At 49.8% G+C, this 27,803-nt stretch overlaps 1 protein-coding gene across 2 annotated transcripts in view; it reads left to right on the plus strand.

Annotated features, from left to right (window-relative positions):
• Nucleotides 1-24,435, plus strand: part of C26H10orf143 (chromosome 26 C10orf143 homolog) — a 26,014-nt gene extending 1,579 nt beyond the window's left edge. The window contains exons 2-4 of one of the 2 annotated variants that reach the window (XM_070363331.1): nucleotides 13,529-13,702; nucleotides 13,794-13,856; nucleotides 15,125-17,205. In XM_070363331.1, coding sequence (XP_070219432.1) covers nucleotides 13,529-13,702; nucleotides 13,794-13,856; nucleotides 15,125-15,154 — 267 coding nt within the window. In that variant the 3' untranslated portion in view covers nucleotides 15,155-17,205. Of the gene's footprint in view, nucleotides 1-13,528; nucleotides 13,703-13,793; nucleotides 13,857-15,124; nucleotides 17,206-23,898 lie in introns of those variants that run through there. The other variant, XM_070363330.1, reaches the window with a different exon arrangement.
• The last annotated feature ends 3,368 nt before the right edge of the window (nucleotides 24,436-27,803 follow it).

Raw genomic sequence — 27,803 nt, forward strand, 5'->3', positions numbered from 1 at the left:
GGAACAGTTCAGTCCAGTTCAGTCGCTCAGTCGTGTCGGACTGTTTGCGACCCCATGGACTGCAGCAGGCCAGGCCTCCCTGTCCATCACCAACTCCCAGAGTTTACTCAAACTCACATCCATCAAGTCGGTGATGCCATCCAACCATCTCATCCTCTGTCATCCCCTTCTCCTCGTGCCTTCTAGTGGTACCCAGATCAAAGACATCCACGCACCCAGTCTCATTCTGTCCGTGGCTTCAGCAGCCCCCTGTCCTCCAGACACGTGTGTGTTCAACCTCTCAGCTGTGTCTCGTTCTTTGCAACCCTGTGCATTGTGGCCCGCCAGGCTCCTCTGTCCATGGGATTTCCTGGGCAAGAATACTGGAGTAGGTTGCCTGCTTCAAGGCATCTTCCTGACCCAGGGATCGAACCCATGTCTCTTGTGTCTCCAGCATTGGCTGGTGGATTTTTTACCACTGAGCCACCTGGGAAGCCCCATCCTCCAGACGGTGGGAAGTAAATAGGAAAGTGACACGATCATCCTGACATTTAAAGGGCCACCCTTTCCCCAGAGCAGCTTTGTGGGAAATGAAGGGGATGGTGGTCAGAGGGGAGGCACAATATATAGATGGTGAGAGGTGTCAGAGGCTCAGCCTGAGGGGAGTGTAATGGCAGCACACACACGTGGCTGTGGGTTTTGGAGGAAGAGCCGGCAGGTCTTGCTGGTGAGTGGGTGTGGCAGGGAGTGTGAATGGGGGAGTCCAGGTGACCCCCAGGGTTGTGGCTCGAGCTCCTGGGTGTGCAGTGGTGCTGTCACCGCAGGAGGGGACATCTTGGAGACATTTAGCTGAGGTGTGGCAGATTCTGCCAGTCCTCCAGTGGCCACCATGTGGGTTATCAGTATCACAACAGCCTGTTGAGATGCCCATATGACCAACGAGGAAACTGAGGTACAGAGAGATGAATCAACTAGCAAGTGGTGGTTAGTTCAGTTCAGTTCAGTCGATCAGTCGTGTCCGACTCTTTGCGACCCCATGAATCGCAGCATGCCAGGCCTCCCTGTCCATCACCAACTCCCGGAATTCACTCAGGCTCACGTCCATCGAGTCAGTGATGCCATCCAGCCATCTCATCCTCTGTCGTCCCCTTCTCCTCCTGCCCCCAATCCCTCCCAGCATCAGAGTCTTTTCCAGTGAGTCAACTCTTCGCATGAGGTGCCCAAAGTACTGGAGTTTCAGCTTCAGCATCATTCCCTCCAAAGAAATCCCAGGGCTGATCTTCAGAATGGACTGGTTGGATCTCCTTGCAGTCCAAGGGACTCTCAAGAGTCTTCTCCAACACCACAGTTCAAAAGCATCAATTCTTCATCGCTCAGCTTTCTTCCCAGTCGAACTCTCACATCCATACATGACCACAGGAAAAACCATAGCCTTGACTAGCTGGACCTTTGTTGGCAAAGTAATGTCTCTGCTTTTGAATATGCTATCTAGGTTGGTCATAACTTTCCTTCCAAGGAGTAAGCGTCTTTTAATTTCATGGCTGCAGTCACCATCTGCAGTGATTTTGGAGCCCAAAAAAATAAAGTCTGACAGTGTTTCCACTGTTTCCCCATCTATTTCCCATGAAGTGGTGGGACCGGATGCCATGATCTTCGTTTTCTGAATGTTGAGCTTTAAGCCAACTTTTTCACTCTCCACTTTCACTTTCATCAAGAGGTTTTTTAGTTCCTCTTCACTTTCTGCCATAAGGGTGGTGTCATCTGCATATCTGAGGTTTTTGATATTTCCCCCGGCACTCTTGATTCCAGCTTGTGCTTCTTCCAGTCCAGCGTTTCTCATGATGTACTCTGCATAGGAGTTAAATAAGCAGGGTGACAATGTATACCCTTGACGGACTTCTTTTCCTATTTGGAACCAGTCTGTTGTTCCATGTCCAGTTCTAACTGTTGCTTCCTGACCTGCATACAGATTTCTCAAGAGGCAGGTCAGGTGGTCTGGTATTCCCATCTCTTTCAGAATTTTCCACAGTTTATTGTGACCCACACAGTCAAAGGCTTTGGCATAGTCAATAAAGGAGAAATAGATGTTTTTCTGGAACTCTCTTGCTTTTTCCATGATCCAGCGGATGTCGGCAATTTGATCTCTGGTTCCTCTGCCTTTTCTAAAACCAGCTTGAACATCACGAAGTTCATGGTTCACATATTGCTGAAGCCTGGCTTGGAGAATTTTGGGCATTACTTTACTAGCGTGTGAGATGAGTGCAGTTGTAACTACCGCAAGTAGTGGTAGTAGGTCCTAAACCCTACCAACGCCCTCCAAAGCTTGTGTTCTTAACCACTGGGCTATACAGCTTCCTCCAGGGGGCTTGTGGAACTAAAACATGAGACTTGAAAACGAAGTCCAAAGTTGGCCATAAACTGATGAAAGGTATGATGCGCCAGACTGTCAGGGATGGGAGCCATAGGTCACTGTTGATCTGAGGAAACAGGAAAGGCTTAGTAGAGGAAACCTTGAGTGATCTTTCAGGTTGGAGTTGGTGGGATGAGGTGCCCAGGCTGAGGCTCCAGCACTTCCAGACTGTTACCAGACAGGATGAGGGCGTGCAGTGCTGGGGTGTGTCCTGTCTCCTGATCTGATAGAGTCCTCCTTTATGTTGCATTGTTTTTGCAACATTGTTTTTGTCCTAGTTTTTGATCTGACAATCTGGCTTGAGCTTCATAAAGTAGCCATGTTCTTCCCTCCATTTTCCACTCTCGTTCTCCATCTCTCTCATACACACCTGTTCAGAGTTTGGTTACTCGGGAAGCATGAGTCCCTTCGTACCTCTGTGACAGCCCAGTGGCTCTGCACCCGGTGTGCTAAAGCCAGCAGAAGAGATCAGGAGCTGCGGCCACCAGGACCGTCTCTGGAATGAGGATTCTCATGAGCCAGGGCCAGGAGTCTCTCCTGTCCTCTGGGGAGTGTCCTGATGATGGTGAGGTCAGTGAATGTGGTGGCAGTTACATAGCAGTAGTGCTTATCCTTTCTGTTGCATAGACTTTTTACAAATTCTTTTTCTGAGCACCTACTGTGTACCAGCACTGTTCTAGGCTCTGGAAGAAGAGAAGTGAGGCCTTGCTTAGGTCGACCCTGTGACTGGGCATCCAGTGCCTGGCTCCTTGCAGTCCCTAACCACCACACTCACCGCACCTTTCAGAATGGATATGTCAACCCAGACGCCCAAAAATTCATGTCTACGCCTCAGCCTTCTATCTCCCTAAAGACTCTTTTTCCAAAAAAGCTCTGTAAAGAGCAGGCTCTCTGGGCAGAATACTGGTTGCCCACAGAGTTACCATTTCCAGTGCACTTCAGTCTTTTGTATATTCTTATTTCCATCTGGTTTAATTTTTGGTTTTCTTCCTGAAGGAGTTACTTTAACATACATTCTCTGGTGGCTCAGATCTGCCTGCAATGCAGGAGACCTGAGTTTGACCTCTGTGTTGGGAAGTTCCCCTGGAGAAGAGAATGGCAACCCACTCCAATATTCTCCAAGCTCAGGTTGTTACCACTGGCTGTAAGTCAGAAGTCCCCACCACCCCCTCCTTAGATCCAGTGACCTCTGGAGCCGCTCATAGAACTGCGGCAGCCCTCGACTCACCAGATGATGAATTATCTGTAAAGGGTATCGAAAGATGTGAGTCCACAGCCGTGGGAGGCACGTGGAAGACGGGGTCCGGCCCAGAGGAACTCTGTCCTCCTGGGGCCCGGCCACACGCCGCACCGGCTCCCGGTCCTGTCCTGAAAGCACACGGAACCCCTCTTTCTTGGGTTGCACGGCGGCCTCTGTGATGCAGCTTCTGTCCCCTCCCCACTCCCCAGAAATTGGAGGGTAGCACTGAAAGTCCCAAGCAGCTCCTCTTGGTTCCTCAGGCAGCCAGTCCCCCCAACCCCCTCAGGTGCCTGCCAAAAGTCACTTCATTCGCGTGAGTAACAGGGCACCCATTCACCTTTATGGCTCTGAAGTGACCTCAGGAACTGAGGACTAGAGACTGCGTGTTGCGACAGAAAATACCCCCATTGTCCTGGTCGCTTAGAAATTCCAGGGGTTTGGGGACCTGCAGTCCAGGAACCTGATGTATCTTAAAAATACATTTTGGTCACCTGAATGACTATGTATATGTGTGTGTGTCTGTGTGTAATGTACATATTTTTTATATACCTATCAGTTCAGTTCAGTCGCTCAGTCGTGTCCGACTCTTTGCGACCCCATGAATCGCAGCACGCCAAGCCTCCCTGTCCATCACCAACTCCTGGAGTTCACTCAAACTCAAGTCCATTGAGTCAGTGATGCCATCCAGCCATCTCATCCTCTGTCGTCCCCTTCTCCTCCTGCCCCCAATCCCTCCCAGCATCAGAGTCTTTTCCAATGAGTCAACTCTTCGCATGAGGTGGCCAAAGGACTGGAGTTTCAGCTTTAGCATCATTCCTTTCAAAGAACACCCAGGACTGATCTCCTTTAGAATGGGCTGGTTGGATCTCCTTGCAGTCCAAGGAACTCTCAAGAGTCTTCTCCAACACCACAGTTCAAAAGCATCAATTCTTCGGCACTCAGCTTTCTTCACAGTCCAACTCTCACATCCATACATGACCACTGGAAAAACCATAGTCTTGACTAGACATATATACCTATATAAATAAATAATAAGTATATATATAATAAATGGGAGTTTTGCAGATTTGTATCCTAGTGAAGTTCACTCTGAAAGTGCACAGATCAGTGGTTTTAGTATAGTATGGAGTTGTGTAAACACCATCACAACCTGATTTCAGGACATTTTCATCACCCCAAAAGAAGCCTGGTCCCCGGTCCTGCTGCTCACCCACCCCTGAGCAGCCACCAGTCCACTTTCTGTCTTCTGCTGACTGTCCTGTCCTGGCCATCTCATGTAAATGGAACCACACAATATTTGGTCTCTTGTGACTGGCTTCTTTCACTTAACGTAAGCGGTTCATCCATATTGAAATACATATCAGTATTTTATTTCTTCTTGTCGCTAAATATTGCATTGTATGAATAATGCCACGTTTTATTTAAGCATTTCTCCGTGGATGGGCGTTCGGGTTGCTTGCTCTTCGGGGATTTCTGAGGAAGGCTGCTGTGAACGTCCAGGTACAGGCTTTCCGTGTGGACGTGTGTTTTCATCTCCCTTGGGCAGGTGTTTCGTTGTGGAATTGCAGAGTTATTAGGTAACTCTGTGCTTAGCATTTTGAGGAATCACCAAACTGTTCTGCAAAACAGCTGCCCTATTTGAATTCCCACCAGCAGCAAATGGGGGTTCTGTTTTCTCCACGTCCTTGCCAACACTTTTTTGGATTATAACCATTCCAGTGGATGGGACATGGTATCCCGTTGTGGTTTTGATTTGCATTTTTGTAATGACTAATGATGTTGAACATCTTTTCATGTACTTACTGCCCATATGTATATCTTTGTCAGCAGAATTCCTATTCATATCCTTTGCCTGTTTAAAAAATTGTGCCATCTTGTTGAGTTGAAAGACTTCTTTATATATTCTGGAGACAAGTCCATTAGCGTGCGTACAGTAAGCAGTTTTGGATATTGATGAAATCCAGTTTATGAATTTGTTTCTTTTATGAGTCATGCTTTTGGTGTCGTATCTAAAAAATCTTTGCCAAGCTCAAGATCACAGAGATTTTGTCTTATGTTCTCCTCTAAAAATTTAATGTTCTCTGCTCTTACATTTAGCTCTCTGATCCATCCCAAGTTCATCTCTGTGTGGTTAGGGCCCTGAATTCCTCTTTCTGCATGTGGATAGAGTTACGCCAGCGCCACTTCTTATGAAGGCTCTTCTTTCTCCGTTGCGTTGTCTCAGCAGCCTTGTCAAAAGTTAGTTCACGGTAAACGGAAGGGTTTATCCTGGACTCCCGTTTCTGTTCCATTGGTCTCTGTGTGTGTCCTGTGCCGTTACTGCACTGTCTTGATCACTGTAGCTTTATGTTAAGCTTTGATATATTTTTCATGCATTTTTCAGTTTTTAGTGCTTCTTTAATACATGTCTCAGTCTTGTCTGCCCAGTTTGACTTAACGCACGCTGAGCCCCAGGTCTGGCTTTTCCAGTCATTGGACTTCAGGCAAGTTAGCTGGGGTTGGTGGACTTCACGTTCTTCACGTGCAGAATAGAAGTAAAATGCCCTGCTTTGGCAGCACAGGGCTCTACTTTGCTACTGAAATAACAAATATAGAAACACTCCATGCTGTAGTTTTTTTTTAATCATTGCAAGGACAGTTACTAGGTCCCACCTGTGGTAAATAGATTTTTTTATAATTTAGGTTTATACTGTCCTTGTAAATCATGCATGCAAAATTAGTGCTCAGTCTAGAGTGTGTGTTTATGTCTTTTCATTTTCATTGAAAGTAAAAGAGTGGTTTTTCTTTGCTCTCCTCCACCACCTTCCTCTGGGGAGCCAGCTTTCATGGAATCACAGTGGTGCCCACGGCTTACCTCGCTTGTCTCCTCATCGGTTGCTTTCTCTTTCCTGAGCAGGACTTGTCTGGGGTGTGGACGCAGGTCCGTGCCCGGGACGGGGAGGAGTCTCCTGGAAAGGGCAGCTGATGATGCACAGCATCCCGATGTTATGGTCCCTGTGGCTGAAGTCCCAGGGCACCTGGCCACACGGGGTTGAGAGTAGGCACCCTTGCTTCTGCTGGTTTCTGTGGTTCGGTCTGTGCTGCAGAAAGCAACACCCCCAAGAGCGCAAGGTCATTTCCAAGCGACTGTCCCTGAGGGGGGATCTCTGCACGCTTTCTTTCTCGGCGACAGTCTGCAGGCCTCTTCAATCCTGCTCTTCAGCCCTAGCGGTTCTGTCTCAGAGCTGGTGGATGTCCGTGTCAGCTACTCCAGCCAAAGTGAACTTTCTTTACTGTGACAGAGATTAAACTAGACTAGAATACCTCACTCAGCAACTTTCTGATAACTGGGACTCAGTCAGCATCACACATTTATGATGCAAGTGATCTTTAGAATAAATTCCACTGGTCAATAAAAATCCTTAAAATACCTTCAAATGAAAGATGAGATTATTGTGCGTGTATGTGTGTAGTTGGAGAGTTACCTTTAATTGCATTACCAACTCTGACAATTTACATTGGTATTCTAACTTAGAGTATATGTGCTTAACATATATTAGCGTATATATTACAAGTGCTTGACTTAAGGCTTTTCAAGAACCTGCCACTTCCTTGCTGTGCCGACTGAAGAGAATTCACAGGATGTTTCTGTCAAAGCACTCAAGGAAGTTGGCCTCTTCTTTCTTTACCCTCCACGTTCTGTTTGCAAAGTCGGGAAACGGGTTTCCAGAGGGGGTTCCTGTCAAGGGTCTTCTCTTACTCAGCTGTGTTTCTTTTTCAGCTCTTCTCTGGCGAGATTGCTGCTTGATAGATCTTCTGTAGGTATTAAGTAACGGGGTCTTTGTGTTTATTCAGGATTTGAATTTTGTTTACACGGCGCCAGAGCCATTTGTTGTTGTTTGGTCACGTCTGACTCTGCGACCCCATGGACTGCAGCACGCCAGGCTTCCCTGTCGTTCACCATCTCCCAGAGTTTGCTCAAACTCATGTCCATAGGGTTGATGATACCATCCAACCATCTCATCCTCTGTCGTTTCCTTCTCCTCCTGTCCCCAGTCTTTCCCTGTATCAGGGTCTTTTCCATTGAGTTGCCTCTTCGCATCAGGTGGCCAAAGTATTGGAGCTTCAGCTTCAGCATCAGTCCTTCCAATGAATATTCAGGGTTGATTTCCTTTAGGATTAACTGGTTTGATCTCCTTGCAGTCCAAGGAACTCTCAAGAGTCTTCTCCAGCACCACAGTTCGAAAGCATCAATTTTTCGGTGCTCAGCCTTCTTTATGGTCCAACTCTTGCATCCTTGCGTGACTACTGGAAAAACCATAGCTTTGACGGTGGATGTTTGTTGGCAGAGTGATATCTGTGCTTTTTAATACGCTGTCTAAATAGCTTTTCTTCCAAGGAGCAAGCATCTTTTAATTTCATGGCTGCAGTCACTGTCTGCGGCCAGATGGTAAATCTTCACGTGCCTTGATGAAGGCTGACTGAAGCGTCTCTAGAAGGGAGTGGGGGAGAGCGAGGCATGTAACACACGCGTCCTGGACTTCAGTGCCTCTCAGCCCCAGTTTTCCCGTGGTCCAGGCCAGTCCATGGTAATTGGAATATTTGCCGAGTAAATATGTGAGTCAGTGTCACATATAGCCAGCTTTCACTAATCCCTGTTTAAAGCAGAAAACATGAATGACTTCATCCCCTCGGCCAGCGGAGGGCCCCATGTTCCCTGGAGGAGCCCAGCCCTCAACGACTGACTGGTCAGTGTGGCTCCCCTTCCCCCGCCACGTGGGGACCCAGCCCCCGCCACCGGAGCCTCTTGAGGAGTGTCCACCGTGGGTGGCCACAGGTCTGCTGACCCGCTGTGCCAGGTGTTGTTTGACCCCACAAAGAAGTTAGAATCCGTCTAACTCATCAAGAAACATGGAGTGTGAGACCTCCTCTAGAAGCACACTTCCTGCCCGTCCACGCCCCTCTGCCCTCCTGTTTGGCAAGCGATGTTCCTCAGAAAGGAGCACGGGGCTGTGATGTGACCACAGGAGGAGAGTCACATCCTGCGTGTGGATGACGCGGGGCACAGCCAGTATCCCCACTTCTCTTTGCCCGATTTTTTCTGGCCGCACTGCATGGCATGCACGATCTTTATTCCCCGACCCAAGATGGAACTCAGGCCCCCTGCGGTGGTCGCACAGGGGCTTACGCACTGGGCCACCAGGCAAGTCCCGCCCAGATAGTTGGGAGTTGGCAGGACACCCCTTTACACAGCATGCCCCTTTCTACAATGTGAAGGCTGAGCAGATCCTGAGTAACCGGAGGTCGTGGTCCTTGGTCTTTTCTTCCTCAACCCTTCCATCTGACTCAGGCGGAACACAGAAGGCGGCACCATTTCCAATTACGAAGGCGATTCGTATGATGATGGCGGTATTTGGCAGTACTTTGATACACTGGAAAATAGCAAGGAAATCAGATTAGACCTGGAAACTAAACTTAAGGGTTACGTAGCAGAGCCTGGCGTTAAATTTAAACCAGAAGGACCCTCAGTAGTCCCTAGGAACGGGCTGTGCGTCCTCTAGGGGAGACAGACGTAAGCTGGGGGGGTGCCGGCCTCGTGTGGACCCAGGTGGCAGGTTGCTGGGGCCCCTCAGCCGGAGTTTTTCCCTGCGGACTTGGGACCACGTCGTGGAGGTAGGGGGGAGCTCTGCTCTCCTCCGCGGTGGTGACAGCGTGTTGGGGGTATTTTACATGGTTCGTTTCAGGAGGAATAATGACGATTTAGAAACTCTAGGACATGGTGTCTAGAAGAGGAAGATTCTGGAAAGCCTCTCGGATATGGGAGAGTGAAAGAGAGCAGGAATGCTTGGTCGGAGAGAAGCAGCCTCAGAGGTATCCAAGAACCATCTTCACACGTGGGAAGGACTTTTGTCTTACACACGTCACCCTTTATGTCACTCGGGAGGGAAAAATTAGGCTTGTGGAAAGGTGACTTGGCTTATATCCTCATTCCTAGATGTGTGGTATACACTAGAGCAGGTGCAGGAGGTTTTTTATCTTCATTTTTAAAACTTCATTTCCAGGTAGTTTTAGACTTACAGAAAGGTTGGGGAAAAGCAGCTGTAATATAGAGAATTCACGTGAACAACGTACGTGGGCACAGTACGATTGGCAGGCGGCCAGGCTCGCCTCGTGCACAGCCGTCGCCTGGGCTCCAGCCGTACTCCGGCCTCGCCTCATGTCCCGCTCGCACCCTTTTCCTGTCCTGGGTCTCTTCCAGGACCCCACACCGCGCCGAGTCCTCACCCCTCCCGTCACTAACGCGTCCCTCCAGGACCCCACGCTGCGCCGAGTCCTCACCCCTCCAGTCACCGACTCGTCCTTCCAGGACCCCACACTGCACCGAGTCCTCACCCCTCCAGTCACCGACGCGTCCTTCCAGGACCCCACACTGCGCTGAGTCCTCACCCCTCTAGTCACCAACATGTCCTTTCAGGAAGTTCTCACCCCTCTAGTCACTGACGCGTCCCTCCAGGACTCCACACTGTGCTGAGTCCTCACCCCTCTAGCCACTGACACGTCCTTGGTTTCCTGACCCTGGCACGTCTACGGAGCAGCGGTCAGCTATCTGGCAGAAGACTCTCCGTCCATGTGGGTTGTCCAGCATCTTCTGTGATGAGGTTAAGACCTCGTCCTTTCTGGCACGAGTATCGCGAGGTGATGTTATGCTTTCTTCGTGCATCTTATGGGGACTGTGATGCCAAGATGTCTCAGTACTGTGATGCTGACCTTGTCTCTGGATGAAGATGGTTTCATACCCTGTAAAGTTACCAGTCTTTTCTTTATAATGAATAAATACCTTGGGGGAGATATGTTGAAACTGCACTTAAATTATATTTAATTTATAAAATTAAATTATAATTATTTATTATAATTAATAAATACCTTGGGGGAGATACGTTGAAACATGAAAATATTTGTTGAAACTATATGTAAAACAGTTTTATGTATAAAACTGAAACTTTGTAAATTAATAAATACCTTGGGGGAGAAAGCGTATTTCTTCTTAAGCCTTTGCCTTCTGAGTTAGCATCTATTAGTAAATCTTGCCTAAAATACATTTCACTGTGTGTTTACTTCATGATGATTTTGTCTTTCCCTCATTCATTTAACACTTACTAATCTTTTTCCTGGTGCCCTTTGATACACGACTGTCACTGTACAGTATTGACCTGTACTACAGAATTTTTCCACTTTCCCTCTCCCTTCATCTCTCGTGTTTTAGTGGAATTACTTCCACCATGTCAGAGGACATAACATTTGCACATTTGTCTGTCAGCCTAATTCCACCTTTATTTTAAATTTAGTCTGAGATGTACATCTTAGTACCTTCAGATGCTTACGAAAAATCCTTACCCTGGAATTTCCCCAGTCATCACTGGTTAGTTAGATGAAGCTTACCCTCACGTAGAATCCTCTGGAAGGGCTCACGGCTGTAGTGGTCTCTAAATTCACCTATGTTGAAATGCTATTTCTGTAACCTTGACATTTGAAGGACAGCGTGGTAGATTTTACATTCTTGGTCTGTGTTTCTCTCACTGAGTTTGAAAGCGTGTTTCTCCATCGTCTCTCTCGCGTGTGGCCTTGGAAAGCCTGATGCCGTTCCAGTTCCTTTTCACCCTCATGGACCTGCGCGCCCAGGGGCTTTGAGGATTTCGTCTTCATCTTTGAAGTCTCCTGGTTTTATTAGGACGTCTCCGTGTTGCTCATTCCGGGTTAATTTTCCCAGGTGCCGTGTGAGCCTCCATTTTGAGCTTCAGTCAGTCTCCTCTTTCCATGAAGCTTTCTCGGGCTACAGTTTTCAGCCTTAGCTTTGCTGTTACTTTGCTTTCCTCTTTGCGGAACTCTGACTCAGCGAACATTTCTTGCTGCTTTTTCTTCCCTTCCTGCTGCTGCCCTTTTTTAGCCCCCCTGTTTTCTTTATGCCGTTCTCCTTCTCTTGACTGTGCTCCTGCCCTTCTTTGGTGTCCTCTGTTAGTTTTCACTTGAAGTTATCCCCTTCAGTGCACTTTATAGTTTATACCTCGTTTCCCTCCACTGCTTTCCCGAATCATCCAAGTCTCTCTTGGCTTCTCCCCATTTTTGTCCTTTCTGTTTTTACATCGCTAATTCAGGGTGGTTTTTCATATCCTCACATGTTTTTTTGAGTGTCTAATTATGTTTTTAAGAGTATTACAATCTCCTTTTGACTCATGTCTTTTTCAGGAGGAATTTTTATGTTTTGGGGTATTTTTTAAAGATTGCCGTTAGGCACCTCCGCTGTGGGTGTGGCTGAGCGCAGGTAGAGCAGGTGTCTGCTGGTGGACGGGGTGGCGGTGAGCCCCCTGGTATGATGGGCACCCTCACTTGCCAGACCCCAAACTTGCCCTCTCTCTCTTTCTCCTCGCCACCACCCAGCCCCAGGGGCACTGGCCCGCCCCTTTGCCCATGCCCCTCCCAGGAGCTGAATTCGGAGGAGAACCTCTGTAAGTGCTCTGTCCATTTTCACTGTGCAGACTGTGGAGCCCCTGCCCGCCTCTGGGCTCTGGGGGCTCAGGCTCCTCCTCGCTGCGCATCCGGGCGCCTTTCCCTCGCTGGTGACCCTGTCCTGTCCCGCTCACAGCATCTCCTCCTGCCCTTCTCAGGGCAGGGCCACGTTGGAGGTGTGGGCTGGAGCGGAGGGGACCTGCGCTGGGATCCTGGCTTTTCTGTCCCCCTGGCCATATTCTCTGATGTCTGCATTCTCTGATTCAGGTTGTGCCCGGGTGTGGTTCTGCAGCAGTGACTGTGACCTTTCTGGACTTCCTTATGTTTGGGAAGGACTGTGGCGCTGGGTGATGGGGGGCTGGCTGCCCTGCCCTTGTCTCAGCCTCCCGGAGCCTGCACTGTATTTACCCCAGGGCATATTCTCTGGTTTGGGGGCTCAGAGGTCAGCATTTACCATTTTCCTCCTCAGGTATCTATCTTAAGACATGTTAGTTAGGGAGGAGTAAAACTAGCACTCGACACCAGGTTTCTATATTAGATAAATCCATGAAATAAAAAGCCCATTTAGAAAATAATGAATATAATGGAATGGATCGTGAACAGATTTGGCGCAAATCATGACGATGGTTTGCCGGTGACTGAGGAGGGTGTGGGACCACCCGTGAACCAGGGGTGTTTCCTGACTCTGGCGGGCACCGCCCAGCAGCGGGGACCCAGGACAGGGTGGACCTTCTGTCCCCTACAGAGGCCTCCTACCCATCTGCTCTGTGTCGCGGAACACATCCTTACCCCGCGGAGCACAGACTGGGAACGTGGAGAGTCAGCCATTTCCTTCAGCTTTGGAAGGCTGCTTCTGTAATTCGTCTTTAGTTCACGGGAATGCCAACGTCACATGCCTTTCCTGCAGGTTATCCCTTATGGGCTGTGTGTGCAGCTTGTGAAATAAATAAAACCAGCCCACTCCTCAGTGTCAGGAAGACAAAGAATTATCCACATGGGATTATTCATATCGTATTAAGGAAGCACATAGCTTGATATTGTGTTAAGAAAGTACCTACCTGGCAAAAGTATCGAAGCGCATGACTAGATTCTTGAACAAAAATTCGTAGGTTTTGTACATTCTCGATATTGATAAACCAGTCACAACAGTTTATTATAAGAATTTTGACCAAAATTGCTTCAAATGATTATTTTAAACTTGTAAAGCTAAGTAAATATCAGACTGTGCTGGAAGTAATGAGGTTAAGTGATGGTGGTTATTCCTGGAAGATAAAGTTGGAAGTTGTCTCTCCCAACATCCTGTAAACTTTCTGAGCTCCTCGGGGGTCTGTGTTTGCAGCGAGGTTCTCAGAGGCAGATTCAGTCAGAGCGCCGTGTGCTTTCCGAGGCCATCTAAAGTGAGACTGTCGTTGCAGAAGCGGTTGTGCAGGAGGCTGGACGCCGTGGCGCCCGAGCGGGACTGCCCCCAGCTGAGGGTGCGCATCCCAGTGTCCGGGGACAGCGAGGAGCCCGAGTGCCTGGATGCCCAGCGCAGAGGCCGCCTGCCGTCACCATGGCCCGACAGCGGCCAGGGCCGACCAGGCGTGGGGGTAGGTTCCTGCTCCCACCAGACCAGCCTTTACCTGCTCAGTGTGAATCACCGCTGCCCTGGCTCATCCGTGGCTGTGATTTGTTGAACAGGGTCCTCTGGATGGCGGAAGGATCCGGGCCCAGCCTTGCCCGAGGTGCATCGCGGGAGAGTCTGTAAGTGCATTCCCCTGCTCGCTGTGACGTGAAAGACCTGTCCTTAAATCCTGGATCTGTAGGACAAGGGTGGTAGAAACGGCCGTTTCGTTCCTAAGGAAGAGGGGTGTAAATTGAAAGGTACAGGTTGGTTTTCTGAGCATTCTACTCGGCTGCAAACTGATGTTCTTCCAGCTTCAGACTGAGACTACAAATTGAATATACATTTTAAATTCTTTCTAAAAACAGGGTTTAGAGAAGGGAACAGGGCCTGGAAATGGTTAAAATAGAGCTAGTTTGCGGACGTCTTAGAGAAATGTCCTTAACTCATTTACTTACCCAAATGGGAATCAGTGTTGCTTTTTCTTTCCCCTCCTTAAGCTTTTCTTTCCTATTTGCATACACTTCACATAAATCCAAAATTTCAGAAGGATGAACAGCATTCACACCATTAATTCAAAGGAATGGGACGTCTTAGTGTCGCCAGAGTCAGATTCTCAGTCCCCTATGCTGGGCAGAAGATCAGGAAGTGTACGATGCTGCTGTTCAGTTGCTAAGTCGTGTCTGACTCTGCGACCCTGTGAACCCCGAGCACGCCAAGCTTTCCTGTCCTTCACATTAGCATCATGATACCTTTGTTCCTAAATTTGGGCTTGTTCTAATAATAAGAGCTTTGAAACCTCTATAATTCTTTTTTTTTTTTTTAATTTTAAGCTTGCAGTCTTCATATTGCAATAAAATAGAATTGTGTTTAATTTCCACATAGAAACCAGGAGCGTGTGTGTGTGTGTGTGTGTGTGTGTGTGTGAGTGAGTGTTTTCAGGATTTCCCCCTAAAGATCTTTAGAGGAAACTCAGTGCTGCTTTTGATCAGCAAACATTTGAGTCAGTAAATTGCAGAGTCTTCATGTGGTGCATTGTGGGTGACTGTTTTGTAGGGGAGGCAGTGATTTTGTTTTAAACAAAGGCCAGCCACCATGGAGCCTCTGAAGTCCTTAGATAAGTATGAAGACCAAGGCCAGGTAGACCCGCCCATGGAGATGTGCCTTCCTACTTTCGTACTCCATCCTCAGGAAAATTTCCGCAGGTCCTGTTGCATTTCGTGGTGTGGAGGTGGTGGTGGTTTAGTTGCTAAGTCATGTCTGACTCTTGAGACCCTGTGGGCTGTAGCCCACCAGGCTTCTTTGTCCATGGGCTTCTCCAGGCAAGAAGACTGGAGTGGGTTGCCATGCCCTCCTCCAGGGGAATCTTCCCGACCCAGGGATCGAACCCAGGTCTCCTACATTGCAGGTGATTCTTCAACGACTGAGCCACCAATAATCCTGAATAATGTTAAAACTAAGATCCAGCAACGTAAACTGTATTTCGGTTGATTCATGTAACTGCCAAGCGTGCCCTGGACTGTGATCATTAATCTCGTGACCCCACTGTGGGTAGCGCGTTATGCTGGTGACTGACTCCAAACCTTCCTCGTTCTCGTCACATTTCCATGGAGTGTGTCTTTCAAATCCCCCATCTGTTGGGCGAACAGTTGGAACGTAATACGGATTCTTAATGCTCTAAGAGGTTGTCTTCTGGCATGAACAGCTTAAAGGAAAAAAAAAATTTGGCTCCAGCAGCTGATTGGATCATTTAAGCTAATGTTCTGTTTGAACAACAGCACCTATTTGATTAGGGTTTTCCTTCCCTTGTGATTCCCCAAGCTTGCCTCTGTATGTTTCCTAGGAGATGAATCTGTGCGTGGAAAACCTATATTGATATGTAAATATATAATTTTTCTCTCTAATGCTCGATATTCTTTTCATCTAAATTTTCAGAAAGTGACTTTAAAAAATCAGTTTCCCTTTATTTGTAGTTATTCTCAATAAAATTTCACCCAGGCTTGGGTGATTTAATATTTACACCCACTATTTCTAAAAGTCTTATGTAAATAAAGATTGAAATGTGAATTTGAAAAGTCACACCTCTTGATATTTGAACAGACTATAGCTGCATATATCTTCTTTTTCTAATAATATGGCTAGTTTCTCTCTTAAGCTTTTAAAATAATAAGACACTATTTTTGTATTCCAGAACATCAAGAGGCTCAGTGTTAAATAAAAAGCAAATAGTATTTTTAGAAATGCAAGATCCCAGGGAGAAGCGCTTAACAGTAAATCACCAATGGGCAGCAATTCCAAATTTCAGAAGACTTCATTAAACGCGGGGTTCCGCTCACGGGTGCGCCCTACTCACACGGAAGCCTGCCTGTCCAGGCCCGCCGTTCCCGTGGCTGATGCCGCTGGTGAGCTTGGCTCAGAGAGCAGCAGGGGTCACGCTGGGGGTTGTGTGGGAGCCCTGTGTGTGCGTGCTCAGTCGCGTCGGACTCCGTGACCCCAGCGAGTGTAGCCCACCGGGCTCCCCTGTCCATGGAATTCTCCAGGCAGAAATACTGGAGTGGGTTGCCATTTCCTTCTCTGGGGGTCTTCCCGACCCGGAGATTGCACCCACGTCTCCTGCATTGGCAGGCAGATTCTTCACCATGGCGCCCCTGAGAACCCCACGGGGAGTCGCTGACAGGAAGCTTGCTTTGGTGTCTCGGTGAGCTGGACGCTTTTCCCTGAGAACCTCCTCGGGTCCCCCTTCTGTGCTGTGTTTCTGACCGCAGCAGGTATCAGCTGACCCAGTTGGTTCTGCTCAGAATTCTCACGTGGCCGTCTCAGCTCACCGCCTGGGCCTGTTGTCTTTCTCCCACGAAGCTTTTCCTGATTGTTATCGTGAGTCCTTGCAAGGACTTTTCCTGTAGACCTTCTCCAACTCACTCCCCAGGCTGACACACGAACCTCCCATTTGGCCCGTTGCAGCTCACTGATGATGTCTTAGGGTGATCAGTGTTCAGGTTCAGCTCCTAGTACACGTTGTTATTAAGAAGCAGCTCCTCGTCACCCCGCTCATGGTACTGACAGCTGGGGTGAGGCCATCCCTGATTCTTGGGACGTGGTGTTATGTCATTCAGGATGTCCGCTCTGCCGCCCGGTGGGTGGCCCTCTGCTGTGCACCATCCAGGCTACAGGGTCAGGGCGCTGGTCTCCACCTGCAGGAGGCTCCTTTCCTTCCTTGAGTGCTCCCAAGGCTGGGGCTGTCATGCAGCCTACTTCCTTCCTTGCTCAGCTCAGCAGTCCTGGCCCAGGGGCTCATGGTAGCCAAGTGTGCCATGAAATCATGCTCTTCTTAGAAATTCTTCCCATTAAATGCATCCTCGTGAGGCTGTGAGAGGTCTGCAGGATAACCACATGAAAATGCTTGGAAGGGGCATTATCAGGCTGGAAGCCACAGGAAGAACGGGTTCAGGATGCTGGCCAAGGGGGAGTGCTGCCTTGTCAGCACCCCTTTTTCTGAGTGGCACCTGCCGCTGGTGTGCTGCAGCTCCTCAGGGAGGGGCCACTCCCAGACTTCATGGGTCAGCGTGGCAGTCACCCTCGGCACCATTCCCTCCTCTCGTCTCCCTCGACCCCAGGCAGCCTCCCCGCCCCTCCTTCCAGGGTCCCAGCTCCTGAGGACTTGGCCCCCTCGCTCCCAGCTCCTTCTGGGTGGCAGCCCTCGGGCTCTGCGGTCACCCCATCTCTTCCCTTTATCCTCCCAGCTGCCCCCAGGCTGGGAGGGGGGCCCCTCCTGGGGGAACACGTGCCTCCCTCCCCCCGTGGATCCTCTTTTCTTCCGTCATCTGTGACGCTGAAGCCCACATTCCTCACCTGAGTCTCTGTTCTGACTGGACCCCACCTGGGCTAACCAGCTAAGGAGTGGACAGATCTTCCTGAGAACAGAAAGCCTGCAGTCTTTAACTAGGCCTGGGGTCTTGGTCGCCCAGCAAGCTCAGCATCTGGGAGCCGGTCCCCTCTGCTGGAGTTTTTCTCAGGTTCTGACTTGATGGACGTGAGTCTGAGTGAACTCCGGGAGTTAGTGATGGACAGGGAGGCCTGGCGTGCTGCGATTCATGGGGTTGCAAAGAGTCAGACACGACTGAGCGACTGATCTGATCTGATTGAGTTTTTACCCAAGCCGATAGTGAGTTACTACGTGAGAGCCAACATGCAAAATGATGTTTTTGGTTTTGGGGACCCCGCTGCTCCCAATCCCCAACAAATTGGTTTGGCTAACAGCCTGTTCATTAGTGTTGAGGGCAAAAACTAGGGGAGCATCTCAATGAGCTTCTACGTTATTCCCTTTTTGACATTGAAACCCATTTCCTGACAACAGGCCAAGTCCTCAGGAGCTGGGACCCTGGAAGGAGGGGCGGGGAGGCTGCCTGGGGTCGGGGGAGACGAGGGGAGGGAACGGCGCCGAGGGTGACTGCCACGCTGACCCATGAAGTCTGGGAGTGGCCCCTCCCTGAGGAGCTGCAGCACACCAGCGGCAGGTGCCACTCAGAAAAAGGGGTGCTGACGAGGGCTGGGAGAAGAGAGGTGGGCGATGTGGGGACAGAAGTGGAGGGCGGGGGGCGGGAGGGGTGGTCCCGGGGAGGGGTCCCCAGCCTACCGTTGGGGGCGGAGGGAGGTGCCCCAGGATGGTCATTCTGATTCCAGATGGATGCCTGTTTCCCCTGTACTACATCTTATCTCCACACAGGTGACCTTTAAAGTATTTGCTCTATTTTATTTACCTGTCTGTCTCATTAGCAACTGCTCCCTGCATCCACAGCATCTATAAATACTGCCCTGACCCAGGGGTGGGGGAGAAGCCGGTGCAGACAGGAGTCTCTGTCCCCCTGCCTGTGGTGATGGGGGCAGTGCCACCTGGCTTGGGGGTCAGGCCCAGAGCCAGGGCCGGGGTGGGCACGGCAGACTCTGATGTGGATTAACACAGATGCGTGCGCAGCAGGTCACTCTCTCTGTTTCAGCAGCAGCTAGATCTAATCAGCCCTTTATCCATACGTCCTGAGAGAAGACAACAGTCACAGAGGGATCACCGGGAATTTCACTGATCATTCCTTAGGAAACAGAGTGCCCAGTGCACTTCCCCGAGGTTCAGCAGGGACCCCAGCGGTCAGCGGTCAGGTTGCTGATAAGGAACTCGGTCTGCGGGGCCGGGTGACCGGCCCGCCCCACGCTGTGGTCAGTGGGGAGGCCGGGCTCCGAGCCCGCAGTGTAGGCCTCCTGTGCCCGCTGTCCCGGCTGGTCTGTGGCCCCGTCACTTCTGCACCGGGCACGGTGGCGGCCCACTCTGATGCGCTCAGACAGCTGTGAGGCCACAGGGCTTCGTGGACGTCCTTCCCAGAACCGTGAGGGCTTTGTGGCCAAGACAGGGCTGAGTCCTCCAGACGGTGGGAGAGGCAGCGGGCCAAGGAGGAGTCTGGCTGTGTTGGTGTAGTCAAATAGAGGAGTTTGCATAGACTTGCCGACAGAATCTTCCGATAGAATCTCTGACAATGTTTCCTCTGAATATGGATGCCAGAAAATTAGTTAAAAAAAAATTTTTTTTTTACTGTGTTGTTGAGATCATTTCAGGTTCTGAAGGAGTAGAGAGCCTTCAGGTGACTAAAGAACGAAACCAAAACTTTTTTCTCTGGGGATAAAATGTTATACTATGAGGAGACAGTGAAACGGATTTTCACAGAAAAGCTAATATTTTTTTTTAAATGGAGTTTAGATTTCCTGCACGCGTGTGGGACTAAATTAATGTATGCTACAGATAAGGACATTAAGTACGCTGTTAATCATGTCATAGATGAAGAGAGAAGCAGGACAGCAGATGCAGACGTGCTCCCGAGGCTCTGTCAGGACTTGGCTCTGTTGGGTTTGGTCCTGCAGTCGGCCCGCAGAGATGTGTGCAGAGCACTTGGGCGCTGTTTGCTTAGCAAAAAGCCAGAAACCACATCCACACCTGTCAGGAGAAGAGATACGTGGCTCAGTCGCTCAGTCCTGTCTGACTCTGTGACCCCATGGACTGCAGCCCGCCAGGCTCCTCTGTCCATGGAATTCTCCAGGCAAGAATACTGAAGTGGGTTGCCATTTCCTTCTCCAGGGGATCTTCCCCACCCAGGGATCAAACCTGGGTCTCCTGCACTGCAGGCAGATGCTTTACCAACTGAGCCAACGTAAGTGGATTGGCATGTATTTATTCAGTAAATATACACTTCGGTGAGAATGGATGACATTTCACCTGTGGCATTTTATCTCATAAGCCACGTAATGGTTCGTGTATATTTGTTATATTGCTGTCTATACTTTTTTGTATTCCTGAAAAGGCCTGGTGAGTCTTGGACCTGATGTATCTGCATGTCTGATGTATCATGGTGAAAGAGGATTCTGGAGAGCTGCTGGAGAGAAACCACTGATGGCCATGAGGGAACAGTGCTTTGAGTGACAGCAGACCACCCATTAGTTACAGACGCCAAGGACCTTGGAATGATGCTGTGCGATGCTAAGGGGACTGTCCCGTGTGAACATGTGTCTGTAACATGCTCAGAGCTGGGAGACCAGTGCAGTGGGAATTCCCTTGCCCTCACAGTAATTCAGTTGCCAGAACTAACTCCAGAAGAGAGAATCCCAATGGAATAATTTGGGAAAGTTCTCAAAAGCTACCATCCCAGATGGTTTTATAGTTTAAAAGAAATTCTACTTAAAGGAACATACAGATGACTTGCTTTAGAAAAAGAACTACATTGTTTGATCAAAGGAGGAAAAAAAGAAACAAATCAAACTGTCATCTTAATAGAGGCAGCAACTGCTCAGTTACTCCAAATCCCACTCAAGATAAAACCATAAATAGAGGGCTTATCCTGGTGATGTTGAAAGGTCTCTGCACTTAGGGGGAGTGTTTCTTTGGATGAAGAGAGAAGCAAATTTGTTTGCCATCACCACTTCTGCTTAGTAGGGTTTCTAACTCAGACAGTTAAACAAGGAAGAAGAAACAATGGTTATAAGAATTAGAAGGGGAAGAAAACTAAATTGTTATTTCCTGACATCATCTACATAGAAAATCCAAGCAAATCTGCAGATAAACTATTAAAACTAATATTCAGCAAGATTGTTGACCATAAGATGAGCTTGCAAAAATAGGATGGAGGAGGAGATAGAGATATTGTGCTCTTTATCCAGTGGAATATTAGCCATAAAAGAGGGAGATGCTGCCATTTCCAGCAACATGGATGGCATCTGGGGGCGTTGTCCTAAATGAAATTAGTCAGACAGAGAAAGACAGATTCTGTCTTACACATGGAATCTTCAAAACAAAAAAAGGCTCACAGATTGGTGGTTGCCAGCGACAGTGCGTGAGGGGTGGGAGCAATTGGTGAAGGGAGTCAAAAGGTAAAAATGAAAACAGCAACAAGAATCTGTTTTAAAAGCGGCGGCAGCAGCGGGTAAGTGGGCCCTTTAAGCCCCTCAGACTCTTTGCAGAGCAGGGTCCTCAGACCTCTTAAGGGTCAGCATCTCTGCTGAGGAGCCAGGCCGTCCCTCCCTTCCAGCCCACGGTGGTGAGTTTGAGATAACACGAATTTATGCACAAGAACAGCCTGAGTGGATTTTGGAGAGTGTCCTCCATGCCTGCCTTGGAAGTCCAGGAAAGTTGTGTGTACAATTTTTTTTTAGTTTTAAACTCAAGGCTTTTCCTGGAATATACATGCATGTTTATACCCTATTTTTAGAGTTGCCTGTTTGTCCACAGCTCCTCTGTGAAGCTCTTGATCCTTGCGTGTCTGGGGCAGGAGTGTTGCCCATCACAGCACTGTGGCAGGGGGGCCCACCCCTCAGAATCCCGGGCCTGGGCTTGTGCTTTCCTCTTCCCTCCCAGCCTGAGCCCCTGACTCAGCCTCCGAGGAGCAGAGATGGTCATGGGGTGTCCCCTTGCTCTAGCCCACCTCCCCCTGACTCCCGTGCCACCCACGTGTCCTTCCCCTGGTCGAGATGCATCGCTTCCCAGGCTTGATCCCTTTGGACATACTTGGTAGGAGACTGAGAACAGCGTGCTGGCTGCTGTTCTGAGCTGCTCGCCAGAAGCTGCTGCTGGGCACCGATAAGTCCTAAGCCTTGTCCCCACCATCCACTTCCGCCCCAGAAGGCTATTTGTGGACTGGGCTGGGACGGGCTCCAGCGCCTGGGAGCGTCAGGACCGTCCAGCGCGGAGGCAGAACCTGCCCTCAGGGTTCCAGTCTTCTCTTTCCCTGGTGTGTGCTCTGCACGCCTCCAGCTGCTGCAGACTTACACTGACCAGCAAGCCTTCGTAACAAGGTGGAAGGCGAGGTTCAAATAGAGAATCGTGGACTCTGTTGGAGCTCCATGCTGGGATCCGGTGCAGTGAGGGAAAGCTGGCCCCTGGCCCACCCTGTTCCCAGCCCAGGCCCTGTCTTGACTGACAGGAGGCCTTAGGCACACAGACGTGTCCTTTCCCATCCGCATTCCACTCCCACCTCCCAGCAGTGGACCTTTCAGCCTGCAGCAAGCATGTCAGAGAGGGTCTCTGATCTTAGGAGAGGACACCTGGTGGGGAGGCTCTCCCAGCCAGGGGACAGGCTCTGGAGGGGACGGGACCTGGAGGGTGGGGCGGGGGGCGTCCATGGAGAGGTGCAGCCAGAGGAGGTCCTTCAGAAGCTTCGACCCAAGGCAGAGAGAGTGCTGTTGAAATGAGACAGCTTCAGTGGAGGGGGGACTCATAGGTGGTAATTAGGGGAAAAATGCCATTTTCATGGATTCTTGTGGACTTGAGTTACCATCTAAGGTCCTTTAGTTTTAACCTGAAAGAGCCTCATCAGTATTTCTTGTAGGGTAGGTCTGCTAACGACAGGTTTTTTGTTTTTGTTTATCTGGGAGTGTCTTAATTTCTCATTTTTGAAGGATAGTTTTGTTGGATACAAAATCCTTGGTTGACCTTCAGCACTCTGAATTGGGCTGAGAAATCAGCTGTCAATCTTGTTGAGGATCCCTTGAGCCTGATGTGGCATTTCTTTCTTTCCACTTTGAAGACGCCTTGGGTTTTGACAGTGTTACTCGAAAGTACCTAGGTGTCTTTTGGACCTTACTCTCTTTTGATCCCAGTGTTAGAAACAAAACAAAACTCTCTTCAAGAAAAAAAAAAAACACTCTTCTCTTGCTTGGTGGAAAAATACTGAAACTGTTTTATCAGAAGTGTCGTATTTCCCACCATTGCGTTAATATCTTCTCAAGCCTGCTCAGCCAGGCAGTGGACATACGGCTTGCCAACAGTGAGACTGACGTCTAAGGCACAGCTGTCCTCTTCCTTCGTGACTTTATCAGATTGGGCTCAGTGCCCAGACCCTGCATCAGACATGGCTCCAGTGGCTGGTCCCCACCAGTGGCCGCCTCAGAGTCTGGGGACACGAGACCTCACTTCTGCATCAGGGACAGGGGTCTAAGCTTGGAGAGGGACATCGGCAAACTGGGCCCTGGGGAGAAAAGCCTGAGGATTTGGAAAATGCGGTCGTGTCAGGGGATGGAGACTGGGTGAGAGGTTTGAGTGAGTGGTTCCTGTGGGTTCTTTTGTGGAGGAGAGTCTAGGTTTGGTCCTCTCTTTGTCCGTGTGTCTGGTTGTCCCGTGTCCTGTTTCTTCTGCCTCCAGTGTGTCTCCAGACAAACCCCATCCAGGCAGGGTGGGGTGGGGTGGGGTGGCTCAACGAGACATCTCAGCACTTCTGTGTGAAGGTGGGGAGGCAGGAGTCTGCTCCAAGGGCAGGGAGGCCAGGCCCGAGTGGGATCCTCGAGAAGCTGGGTTACCTCCCGCCCCGGGCCCCCTGCAAGGAGCCTGCTGCAGTGCACTTGTGCTGAATCCATATTCAGTATTCAGACATCATTAGAAAAAAAACTATGGATTTATAAATGATTCTTTCATTCTCTTTTTTCCCCTCTCATAGAACTGTAGGAGAGAAGTAACATTTATCGAGAACATTCTATGTGCCAAGCACTGTAGGAAGCACTTTAAATATCTTAATTATGGTATTTTATATATGTTCTGTAAATACGTGCTTAGCTCAGAGTGTGTGTCAGCTCAGCCAATTGAAAGGCAGAGCTCAGTGTTGTGAACCTGAAGCCAAGGTAGGTTCCTTCCCACGACGCCCTGTTTTCTCGTTGTAGGGACACTTTAACCACACGGAGGACCGGTAGAGGACCGCGCCGGGAGAGGAAGGGCGCAGTCATGGTTTCGAGCCCTCGTGCAGCGGCAGATGTGCTCCCCTGGCTGGACCTGGCACCCCCTGTCCCCACAGCAGCCGCTGTGCTCCCGGCGGGAGGTCCCGCCTCCTCACTCCAGAGCCAGAGAGCCTGCAGACCTCGCTCCTCCCGCAGCTGCCTTCCCAGCGCAGCCTGCTGGGGAAGGTCATGGCTTTATTTGAGAGTTGAAAGTATCCGGCATCAAACGTCGTGTGCGGTTTGAGAGTCCACGTCCAAATGGAAAGCCCAGCTCCGTACTTCTCTGTTGTTTCGAGGGTGTATCCAGAGCTGCTTATGTGCTCTTTTTTTAATTAAAAGTCTTATTTTTATACTGAAAATGCTCTGTAATTTTACACTGAATTTTCCTAAATGTTAGCATCCAATCTGTTCTGTGTGATTTCCCCAACTGAAGTTACCAGGTGCAGGGCCACTTTTATATTAAAATGGGAGTTTCTTATCTTCTCTTGGGTTTTCAGTGTCTGGTCTGACTGTGGAGACTGGCGTGCTCCCTGGGGTCTGCAGGCTCCTCCAGGATGCCCTTGTCACCTCGAGACGGGTCCCAGCGAAACCCCAGGCGGCAGCTTGTTCACAGGCCCTCTCCCCTCCCACCCAGCTCTCCGTGTTTCCTGGGCCGTCCACGTGGCCGTGTCCTCTGCCAGCAGCCGGCCCACAGCATCCACATTCAGAAGCCTGATCTGTAGGCGATCGTGGTGTGCAGTCATGGGCGAGGGGTTCAGGCTGGACAGACGAGGCCAGAAGACAGGCTGCAGAAAGGAGATGAGCAAACCCCGTCTGTAGGACAGATTACCTGCAGGCACAGGGTGCTGCCAGGCCGCAGGACGGAAAGCATTTTCTGCCCCCAGCGTTTTTGGAGCCACTGGACAGTGAACCCCAAATAAGCTCGCAGAGCTGTGACCGGATGAAGCAAGGTCCAGGCCACAGGAGAGAAGGAGCTGAGATTCGAGGCCTTAAAAAGACGTTTTTAAAATGCGTTAATTTGCTTCTCCTCAAAATGAGATCGACATCTTCATTTGTATGGAAGACATGAAGGTGCTCAGATCCCAACCTGGTGTTTTGTGTATAAGCTCTTCCTTTTCCCCCCAGATCCGTGGGGAGAGGGGGTGTCCACATAGGTACAGCGAGTGTTTGGTCACTGAGACGGCACACGGGTCACCCCAGCCATTTACATGGACTGAAAGCTTTTGGGGGAGAAGAAGCCCCTGTGCAGCATCTGGCCTGGTGCAGGACAGCCACCCCTGCGGGGGAGCCAGGCGGACTCACCTCCCCACGCCCGCCAGCATCTCCGCCTCACTCTCAAGTATGCAAGGGTCTGAGGACCCAGGGGCTGTCATTGGTATGAGACCTGAGTACACGAGGCCTGGCCACTGCTGGGCATCCGGCCCCGGCCCCACGGCCCTTCTGAGGCCAGAGCAGTGGGTCTTCTATGGAAAAGCCGCACATGAGGGCACCTAACAGCGTGAATCCGACGAGAGGGGTGCTTTAAAGCCAGCTGGCATGTGGGAGCCAGCAGCTTTATCCTGAACTCCTGCAGTTCTCAGGTGGGAAGGAGAGCATGGCGGAGCTGGTGGGCCCTGCGGGACGTGGCCTCCATTCTCTGTTCACTAAGAACAGGCCTGCAGCAGATCACGCCAAGGGTCTAGGCTTCCGGAACCTTCTCTGTGCCCCTTGGAGCCTGCCATCTGGCCTTCTCGCCCAGAGAGACCCCAGGCACAGAAAGTCCAGTGGGGCGACCTGTGGGCATTCTGCCTTACTGGCCTGGCCTTCACTAGGCCCCAGAATCACCCCCTAATCGTCCCCGTCTCTCCCGTCAGCCCACTTCCTTCTGGGCCCTGCAGTCTGAAACGGATGAAGGAGAGGGTGTTTTGGTAAAACTTTCTTAATTGGCATTTTTATGGTTATAAAAATATGCTTGTTCATGTAGAAGAGAGAGAGAACAGCCCACCTCACCCCGCGTGTCCACCCTGGGCTTGCTGGGGCCGCCCCCGTCCGAATACGGACTTCTTTATTTCCAGCCGAATGTTACCGAGCGAATAGGCTCCACGTCACTGTGGGAAAGCATCGTCTTAAGAGGTGGCAGGGGAACCTCCCCGGTGGTCCGGTGGTGGAGTCTCCCCGCTTCCAATGCAGTGGGTGTGGGTTTGGTCCCTGGTCGGGGAGCAAGGTTTCCACGTGCTGAAGGGTACAGCCAACAAATGTTTAAAAATAAGTAAAACTTGTAAAAAATGTTACTTAAAAAAAGTGGCGGGGCACCCCGCCTCTGGACGAGCGGCCGTCACCTTCACGGCTCTGACACTAACTGCCATCAGTCGGGAAGGGCTGGCTCTAAGCGTGTAGGTGAGCGTCGGGGAGCCGCTCTGTCCTGCCTGGATGTGAGGGGCTGTGAGAGGCAGGAGGCGGACCCACCGCCCAGACCTCACACAGGGACCCCCTCTCCCGGCACCTCAATCTGTCAGCCCCACAGGTACCGAAACAGGTTAGGCAGACGCAAAACTTGCACCGATTCCATGAAACTGGGTTTTGACACACCCGGGACAAGCATGAAATGTGATTATACCTTGAAAGTGCTCCGTCTCTGTGTTCTTGCCAAAAAAGAGGAGCACCCTAGGAAACAGACCAGGCATTTGTGTGTGTATTAAATACACTTACACATAAGTTGATACCCATTAAATTTTCCATTCGTTCTTTAAACATGATCTGTCCTTGCTTTTTGTGTAGAGATGAAAATACCAATACATACCTTTTATCATTTAACAAAATATGTTTATATTGGTTTCTAAAGCTTGAAACAACTTACAAAGCTCTCAGAAACTTCAGAAGCATGGTAAATGCTTATCACAGACACATTAGCATCACCTGAAATGATTTGCTTCCTTTTAAAATGTAGCTTAGTCTTCAAATTTGTCTTTTACACATATTCCATAAATGTTACCATGGGACTGATCTGGCAGCCCAGAGGTTAACGCTCCGCGTTCCCAGTGCAGGGGTGTGGGTTTGATTCCTGGTCAAGGAATTAAGATCCCACGTGCCATGCAGCTCAGCCAAAAAAAAAAAGCACAAAGATCCCTCAAATTTCCATAGGTAGGTAGAAATGAAATATGAATATAAAAGTAACTTATAATCGTATTACACGAAGATAACTAATGCTCACATTTCATTGTGTATCTTCACAAAACTTCTGTGTGAGCACACATGTCTACCTGCCCTCTGGGTGTTACCGTCACGTACGTCTGCTCACGTCAGCATGGGGACTTCCCCAGTGGTTCTGTAGTTAGGATTTGGTGCTCTGACTGCCGTGGCCTGTCCCTGGTCAGGGAGCTGAGATCCTGTAGGCCATGCATCGAGGCAAAAAAGGAAAAAAAGGTTGGGTTAGGATGCTGCACGGTATTAATTCCACAGACTGGAAACGCACAGTGTGTTTCCCCACTGGCTCCCTAATGTGAATTTATGTTCTTTTCATTCATTCGTCCTTTTTTTCATCTGCCTGTTACAAAAATTGCTGGATAAATAGTCTTAGGTATACAGTTTTATAAGGTCTTTGAATTTGTAAGAGAAGATTCTGGAAGTTGTGCTGCTGCGTCAGTGGGTCTACTCAGATTTTTTGCCATCTGGAAAGGTGGTCCCATGTCCCTTCCCACTCACCAACACCAAATAGAACCCACTCTTTTTATTGTTATTAACTTGGAACATCTCGAACACAGAGGAACGTAGGCAGAACCAATAGTACAAAGACCCTGTAGCCTTTGACCTTTGCCAACAAAGGTCGCCGTGGCCAGTCCTGCCCGCCGCCTCTGCCTCCCTGTGCCCTGGGA

This window comes from Bos mutus, chromosome 26 (genome assembly GCF_027580195.1).
Source record: "Bos mutus isolate GX-2022 chromosome 26, NWIPB_WYAK_1.1, whole genome shotgun sequence".
Classification (NCBI taxonomy): Eukaryota; Metazoa; Chordata; class Mammalia; order Artiodactyla; family Bovidae; genus Bos; species Bos mutus.